The sequence below is a fragment of the Athene cunicularia genome (assembly GCF_003259725.1).
Source record: "Athene cunicularia isolate RWA chromosome 28 unlocalized genomic scaffold, athCun1 chr28_part1, whole genome shotgun sequence".
Lineage (NCBI taxonomy): Eukaryota > Metazoa > Chordata > Aves > Strigiformes > Strigidae > Athene > Athene cunicularia.
Genome location: NW_020799139.1, coordinates 975300 through 984003, shown reverse-complemented (window position 1 = coordinate 984003; position 8704 = coordinate 975300). Strand labels below are relative to the sequence as shown.

General features: G+C 43.9%; 1 protein-coding gene across 2 annotated transcripts; it reads right to left on the bottom strand.

Moving 5' to 3' along the window:
• Positions 1–1586: 1586 nt before the first annotated feature.
• USE1 (unconventional SNARE in the ER 1) lies at positions 1587–8649 on the bottom strand. Of its 2 annotated transcripts, none has more exons than XM_026865065.1 (7): positions 8416–8649; positions 7939–8020; positions 7258–7410; positions 7008–7026; positions 6274–6304; positions 5874–6036; positions 1587–5655 (listed from the first exon to the last, which is right to left on the bottom strand). In XM_026865065.1, exons 1-7 carry the CDS (start codon positions 8442–8444, stop codon positions 5473–5475), a joined length of 660 nt encoding a protein of 219 aa, XP_026720866.1. In that variant the 5' UTR covers positions 8445–8649; the 3' UTR covers positions 1587–5472. The 2 variants fall into 2 exon arrangements, with proteins under 2 accessions (XP_026720866.1, XP_026720867.1); XM_026865066.1 differs by having other exon boundaries at positions 7939–8017; positions 8416–8647.
• Between the last annotated feature and the right edge of the window lie 55 nt (positions 8650–8704).

The window sequence follows — 8704 nt, the reverse complement described above, 5'->3', positions numbered from 1 at the left end:
CAGTCGCAGCCTCGTGTTGACACAACTGCGTGTGGAGAGGACACGGCTCTCCATGTGGAGATGCTGCTGAAAGCTTCACGTCTTGAAAATCAAGTATATTTCTCACAAAATATACACCGGAACCAAACACACATGTGGGCAGGTGGATTTGTTGGGTTTGGGTTTTGTTTTTTTTTAGCCATATAAAAGTAAAGTTCCATGGTAATTAATCAGTCCAGAAACACTGAAGGAACACAAAGCTTTGGATCCAAAAGCAGCTTTAGAAGTTGACTCACCAAGAAAGTACAGTGGTAGTAATTCTATAAACAAAAGAGCTGAAAACCAGTTCAGCGAGCCAAAGCCACACAGCAAGCCAGAAGACTGAGCTGAGACTCAGAATTCTTACTTTCTGCTTCATCCACCATTCAATACGGCCTTTTCTTAACAGGTTGTAACTGCCTGTGTGAACAGTTACCCCATTGCTCAGGTCACTCTATTTTTATTGATTTGTCAAACATACTTCCCTGGTCACAAGTTTCCCACCAGGCAGTACGCACATTATTCAGCCTCCTGTCCTTTGAAGATGCACAAGACTCGCTGTTGAAGCCAACAATAGCGAAGTCTCTGCATCACTGGCAGGATGTTGCTGTAAAGGTTACAGGATTGACTTCTCGGTGACTAAACCTAAAGCCGAGAGCACAGGAGAGCTGACCTTGGAAAATTTATCTCATCCTGTTTGGAGTCACACAGAACCATTTGCCAAATCTCTTAATATAAAATATTTCACGTCACAGATTGACAAAGTTCCTTTCTTACCCTTCCTTCCGTCCACACCAAATCCGATAAGTGACCGCTCTCTTCTCGATGGGAGAAAGCTCAGAGGATGAAGATCCGGCCACTTTACGTGCTAAAGACAGAAATCCCAGTGTTTTTACTGCTGAAACAGGAAACACTGTCAGATCCTTCTGGTGAATTCTATTGTTACATTAGCAAATGCAACCTTTGCCCAAGGTGAAAATGGCAGAGGGCATCTCTGCCACATGCAGTTCAAAGAAAATGGAGATGAAGGATGCAAAGGAAATCCCAGCTCTCCCTGGCCTACTGCAGCGTTGCGTTTTATCTTTTTTTGTCTAGTTTCTGGTTTTGTTCAGTTTGGGTTTTGGATGTCATGGAAGCAGAGGAAATACTGGACTTGCTTTCCACTCCTTGTCAGAACGTTTTTGTTCTAATTCAACATCAAAATTTTCAACTCAAAAGAACCTGGATTCTTCTCGATTGCTACAAAACCCACACAACAGTCAGTGTTCCCACCCTGGGTCTAGCAAGCAGGGCCCAGCTGTGAAACAGATCTATACCTAGCCTTCAGTTCCCTCCAGCCTCCTCATCCACTGATTTTTCCTACAGCTTCTCACAGTACACCTAAGCCAACCCCACGCCTGGTTTGCACAACCTCCGCTGCCAGGCATGCTGTTCTCTATCAGCAGCCACGTGCGGCCGCAGCAGCGTCACGGGCACGTCGTGCTGCAGGCGACCGACTGGCTGCACCAGTTCTGATCGACACCTCACCACCCCTAACCCCCCCACTCCCCCCTTCTCTGCCCCTTTTTATATTTCTACACTAATGCGTGGTTTTGCTGATCTGGAGTCAAATTTGGAGGGACAGCCCTCTGGGCAGCATAGGGGAGAGCAGCAAACTCTAACTGTAAGCTCCGTGCTGCTTTATCTCACATTTTACATTTTGGAGACACAGAACTTCTCGTTCCCGTTTTGATAACCAGTTTGTTCTGTAGCTAGGAGACACGCCCTTTCCTCGTAAATGCTACAAATCAGGCATATCTGATCCATTATTCACGAAACGCTGCTGCTTCCCACTTCCATCTCCTATTAGGAGGTAGTGCTCATGCCAGAAATGTCACAGCAGTGTCATGTGACAGGTGGTATTGATTTAGCTAAGTCGGGTTTAATGTCACTCTTGTGCAGTGGGAACACACGGTGAGTGCACACCAAGCCTCAGCAATGTGGCAGAGCAGGACAAGAGCTACCAGCCAGCCCTGCCCTGGGCTGCACGACTCCAGAATGGCATCAGCACCCTGCTGTACAGCAAGAAATTTGATTATTATTTGCTGCTCCTATCTGCTATATCATCAGAGTTAAAATATTTTTCATGCTTGTAACTACTAATCATGACTGATCCTGAGGTTTCATGTCAGGTTTGCAGCAGAGACAGAACATTGGTGACTTGCCTGGTATCACAAGGTGAACAGTCACAGGAACAGAACCCTGGTCTGTCCGCTCCATCGTTTTCACCCTTTTACAAGATACCCCCTTTTCGCAGAATAGCTGCCAGTTTTGGAAAGCTGCTCACAGCCTCTAAAAGTCTGATCCACAGAGGCTTTGCAAAGTAAAGCCTGGGGAACATACACCCAACCCAAACTGAGATTACCCAGCCATCATACACCACGTTCTGCACCTGCCATTCCTTCATCCTAAACAATCCTTCCGAAACACAAATCTAAGTGTGACTAAGGACGCCACTGAAACATTCAGTCCTATGATATAAGGAGTCTCTGTCACCAAGAACATTTGGGAGAAAAGCTTAAGACTGACCCATAGCTACTCTTGCTGCCAGGCTCAGAAACGGTGCATTCACCGGCCTGACATGACCCAAGTCTCCAAGATTATTTTTTTTTTCTTTCTTGTCTGAAAGTAGGTAGGCTGCCAAGAAGCCAACCAAGGCCCAGCCCTCTGCCTGATAAACATCTCTCCATCCGGATTTCTCAAGCTTTTGGGAAAGTTAAGCAATTCTCACTTCACAATGTTTGCAACTCTCACAGAAAGCTATTTCTATATATCATTATTCTGTAGAGAGCACATCAGAGACTCATGCTACAAAATGGAGCTGAGGGCTCAAAGTAGGAGATCATACAACCTCCACCACCCATACCTCAGTCAGAAATAAAAACTGTCACCCCATCCATGAAATGCCACAAGGGTGTGAGGGATCGTTTATTCCAAATACTACTGGCACCGATCTTCAAAGTGTTTTTGAATGACTGTACTTACTAAATGAACGCAAGAAAAAGCTAAGACTGCAACTGCTAATTGACAAACCAGCCATTGTGTGCAGGGAGATTGCTGGCCACTGAGGCAATTAATCCATTCGGTTTGCCAGGGCAGAAGGTAACATTCTTCCACCGGGTCAGAGGCAACCAGCAGCTCAGTGCAGTGCTGGAGGCACAGCGCTCAACGGTCAGGAGAGATAGCACGAAAGGTGTTGGGACTTAAAGGACTCAATCTCTGTTCTGGCAGTTCATCCTTCAAAATAACAAACACCCATGAAATGTCAACGGTCAAAAGTTAAATAGCACGTGTTTCTGAACTGATTTCCTAGCAGGCTCTTTTGTAAAGGAATTGCTGTTGACTTGGAGGAGTAGATATGTTCTTGGAGGCAAGCTATCAATAGTTCCCTCTGAGGTTTTTCCAGTTAAACTTCTAAGTGCCTAAAAGTTATAGCCAACACATGGCTGATAGCAAAATTCAGTTTTAAACTTGTCTGCAGCGATGCACCAAGTCTTTTGCAAGCTAGAAAAAAAATATTTATTTCAAGTAATAAAGGAGAAAATGTTATAAAGGATGAAACATTAATGTTGTATCATTCCAGTATCAGACACACAAAAAAAACATTCCAGCACTACATTCAATCTCTGCTCTAAGAGAAGAGATCAGCACTGAAATGCCTGCAGGGAAAGTAGTAAACAATTAGAATTAAAAAATAATTTGGTGATGCAGCATTCACTAATGAAGCACAGTAAAATGTCAAACATTACAGCTGAAGAAAAAGTTCTGGGAAAAGTAGGAACGTCCATAAATGGATTACTACAACTACACATTTCTCTAAAGTTTAAGGTCAGTAACAAGTTTGCACAAACAGAATAAGCATTATCACAGAGATGAGAAGAAAAAGCTGTACTTATGGTATAACCACTCATTTGATAATCCATAAGTGAATGGCATACTAAATTGCAAACATCCTGTCAAACAAACAAAGATACCTTATGTAAAAAATGCGAACTGTCCTCATTAACACAGCTATTTTTGTAAAGAACAAAGAACAATTCTGAAACAGAGCCTGCTACTTTGGGATGCGTTCAAAGAAGCAGTCGGATATTCATAAGAGCTCAATTGTGACAAACAGTTCTTCCCCCCCCGCCACCTTCCTCTCCCCCAGGGCTGCTGCAGAGATCAACCGACAGACCGGCCTGAAACACCCCATCTAGTGTTTCAGAACAGGAATAGAAATGGCAAAACAACACTTGGGAGTCATCTGCTGCTCCTCCCGTCCTCAATGTGAAACTGCACACACCTGAACAACCCTTTTCCATAGTAAGACTCCAGAAACAACAGCACAGATGTGGAATGATTTGCTTTTAGCTTATCACAAGCACTTAAAACCGGCTCTTACCACTGTCACAACAAACCTTGCTTTACTGCAGGCTCTAATTCTTTCTAGCAGTAGCAGTGCTTTTAAAATAATTCTAGTTTTTCACCTCTGCTGTATTAAGTGACCTCTTAAGAATACAATTTTGACACGCTCTTGACCAGGATAACTTCTCTCAAAAGGTAAAGGCTGAATTTTTTTTATTGTATTATTTCTGTCTTGAAGACACCATCTCCCTTTGCCCTCATAGCAAAAAAATGTTTGTACAGGTGAGGTCTATACCATGCAGAGTACTGTGTGTACTGTTCTGCCATGCCAGGGTCACAGTGTTTTCTTGATGCCACAGCACCAACATAACAGACAATGAGTTAAGTGAGAACATTTGCACATACAAAAAGGGAAGCAAATATTGCAACAGCAAACAACTTCAGCCCTTCTATAGAAACTCTATAAACTGAAGACGACTGCAAAGTCCAGAGTCCCAAATACCCATCTGGGAAAAAGTTGAGTCTGAGAATAGTTTTACCTGTTGGTACTCTGAATCTGAGCCAGGCAAGCAACTCACTGGCAGCGTTCTCCTCCTACACCCTACAGCTTTGTATGGGGAAAACTTTGTCATTAAATATCCTGTTGGCAGCAAGGTCCTTGTTCAGTACAGTAAAGCTACAAAGGCAGGAAAAATTGTAAGACTTCAACTGTTATATTCCTGTTGAGTAAACACCTTTTAGGAGTCATAACATTTGCCACAGCGGGCTGTATCTGTCCACTAAAGAACTTGTTAGCAGCTCAGCCTAAATTGCCATCTTTATCCCAGTTCTTCCCTCAATAGGCAACAATGTTCACTAGGTAAAAAAAGCAACCAAGCATAGAAAGCCTTCCCTGTGAAACCCTTCACTGAATCCAGTGACCGCACAAGAAAGAGATGCAAGGGTAGGCCTTGGACAGCCTCTTTAAGGACATGAAAGTTGGCAAAGAAATGGATTGCTGACAGTTACCATACCAGCTGAGCTTTCCAACTGCACTTCTGGCAGTTTTAAATAAAATTTTTTAAAAAATCATTTCAGTTTGGGGAAAATCCTGATAAAGAGAATCATGCTGATGAATATAAAACAAACTACAATTAACATTATCCATAATAGCCAGTTGACGGATTTCTTTGCATGCTGTTCGAGACGGTCGGATTCATCCTTGAGCTTCTCAAAGTTCTGGTCTGCCATCCTGAGAGAATGCGAGAGCGTCTGGGAACAGAGAGAACAAACGGGTTCAAACTCAGATGTGAAGCTTCTGACTGCTATTTCCTCCAACAGAGAAAAGGTTCAACTGCACTACAGAAGCAGACAAGTTCTCCCCACTCTAATCTGAGCTGGAATCAAGCTATAGGCACAGTATTTAACATATGAGCACTTTGACCCTCTGGGTTGCAAAATCAACGGGTTAGCACTTTAACATGCGCTACCTGGTTATCTTGTTTTATCACATTCTGCGCAGCCAGAGTGTTGTTTTTGAGACTGCGAGCCAAACTTAGCATTTCTTCAGCTAACTTCTCCTGCATATCCTGATGGTGCTGTAACACAGCATCCAGCTCAACTGCTGACTGCTTCTCATCAGATGTAAGGCCTCTGCAAGAGCATAAGGGAAAAAAAATTGGGATTTGTACTTCCTGGTGGGTCAATCTGTGAAGGTTTCCCAATATTCTGCAGCTCTGACAAGACAATAAGAACAGTTCGGTCAGCTGAAGTCATTACATTTTGGTTTTGACCAGCAGGCACTTGACCCAAATCTGTGATTTAAAAGTCATTAAAAGGAAAGCAGTTCCCAACTGTTCCCAATTCATCTGAATGAGAAATTTTACTTACCTCCGCTTCCTTATGTTTAACTCCTCAGAATCTGGAAAAAGAGTTAAATTTGTCTTTTAGCATGTTATAAAGTCTCACGCAACCATTTTTCAGATGTCCAAATGCTACTTGGCCCTCTACCCAAGCACTATGAATTTCAAATGCCTACCTGCTTTCCACAGGGAAAACACAACACTCAACATTCAAAGTATGGTTGAAAGAAAAAAAAACAGATGAATCATATGCCTGAGGGCATAGTTTAAGCCCATGTGTCTTGGTGTTCTCTTTCAGGACACGTTAGATTGGCCTAGCTCCAGCCACTGCAACAGTAGCTATGGAAACCACAAATTAATTCCTACCAGTTCCCTACATGACTAACATGGCTGTATATTTAAGAGGAACTGAACAACGCCTACTCTAAGCACCTCAAATCACATTATTTGCTCAGAACAGAACAGGAGCAACAATAAAGGTAAATTGTTCCTGTTAATTCTATAATTAGAATGTCTGTTTCCATATGAATTCTAGAAAAAGAGGTTCCTGCAAGTCCCTGCTACCATACTGCTAACAACACTTAGGCTTTCATCTGTTAGGGTTTTTGGTTTTGTTTGTTTCTAAAGTCTGCCATCTTGAAAAGAAGTGAGCCATTAAATTAAAAGTGTATTTTAGCCAATCTTAAATACCTGACCTTCCTCTTTCTCTCCCTGCAAGGCTCAGGTTAACTAAAGTTCGAGAAAACAACAGATTAAACTTACCATCGATAGCCAAGGGGTCCTGGGAGGTGGAAAGAGAAACAGAACAGAAGATTACAAAGGGCCAGTGACAAAAGACAGTTCTCCAGGCCTAGCAGAGTGCCTGTGCCCAGTATTTAGACTATCCAAACTAGACAAAGATGACTCCCACCCAGCTTGGGACACATCTGAGGCACAGCTGCATAAGGCAGCTGAATGCAACAAGAGACAATCCATAAAGTAGCAGTAAAGAAGCATCAGCACCAAAACATACTGTACCAAGCAGCTCACTCCTCATCTTGCCTGTGCAACGAGCCTTTGTCTGCAGATGAACTGTTTTAGTAGCTGGGGTTCTCTCTTTGGTTGTTGTAGGGGTACGTCCAGGGGCCAAGAACTGATTTGCCAGAGCCTTTTCAGTTGATGAAGACTGTGAGTGGGAAGAAGTAATAAAAAGTCATGAATGTCCCATTCTGCAGTGAGAGGCCACCTGAGGGGTGTGTGACCAGGAAGGAGGCAGGGAGCACTGCCACAGCTGCTTCCCACCAAACAGTGAAATCAGTCTGAGCAATGACACTGATTGCAGCTGTGCTAATTGTGGTACAGCTTACTGGCATTTCATAGCTCTCCAGACACACACGGTACCACCCAAGAGACCTTAGGCCTAAAGGACAGTACCCGCCCCTGTATCTCATATCAAAGAAATGAGAAGGATGTAGATAAGATGTACTTTGCGTTTAAAAAGGAGGAAACAAGTTTCAGATCTCACAAAATACCCCCTTTCAACAAAATGTGGAAATCCAATGTATTTATCCATGCTTTTACAAGGACTGCCTGGTAAGATTTAACAAGTGTTATTTTGAGACATCAGATAAAGGCAAACATAGGAACCAGTCAATAAGGCGAATATAAGCAGAAAACTCTTTAAGTCTTTTCAAGCTGAACTGATAGATCTTACCAACTTTTCAGCTTCTAAAAGTCCCTTTAGGAAGTCCACTTTCCGAGAGTATTCATTCAGCAGTTCTGGGGCTGGCCTGCTACTGGAATTGAAAAACAGTAACACGAAAACCAGAAGTCATCAGTATTTTCTGTGTGCAGATAAAACAGAATAAAAAAACCTAACACATGGTTCTTCAAAGAAACACGTAGCACAAGTAGCCTCATGCTTGCTACCCCCTGTAATCCCCTTTTCCAAGACACAGGGCCAAGGCTGACGTGCAGGGAAATGTGGCCGAGAACATGACGGTTGCCCAGCTCCTCGCAGGACTGTGTCGTAGCTGCTTTGTGGGCAGTTTCTCCCTCACTGACAGGTATTTCCACAGGGAAGTATAAACATTACTGTGGTGTTTGAGGGTTTTGTCTGTCTTATTAGAGGTAAGACACTAACAAAACCACAGAAGGCACCTGCCCACCCCAGGATTTCGGAGCGACTCACCTGGACTGCTTCTTCAGCTCTCGGAGCATGTCTTCAAGAGCCGCCACGTACTGAGGGGAAAAAAAGCATTTAAGGACAGCATTAAGGGGAAATATTCTGTCTCGCAGAGGCTGCTGCGCGGCTGAGAGGGAAGCTGGGAGTTCGAGCACTCCGCAGCACTCCCTGCCTCAGTTTACTTCGAGGAGCCGAACCGCGCTGCTGCGGGGACTGAGGGCCGGGAGGCTCCCGCGCGTTTCCCGGCCGGCCGCCCTCCCCTTCCCGCGGAGCTCGCCCCTCCGCCTCACCTTCT

Coding starts and splice junctions, on each gene's coding strand:
- USE1 (XM_026865065.1), bottom strand. CDS start 8,444: ATGCTCCGAGAGCTGAAGAAGCAGTCCAG. Junction 8,021..8,415: donor GAGCTGAAGAAGCAGTCCAG/GTGAGTCGCTCC, acceptor TTTCAATTCCAG/TAGCAGGCCAGCCCCAGAAC. Junction 7,411..7,938: donor TTTTAGAAGCTGAAAAGTTG/GTAAGATCTATC, acceptor TCCCACTCACAG/TCTTCATCAACTGAAAAGGC.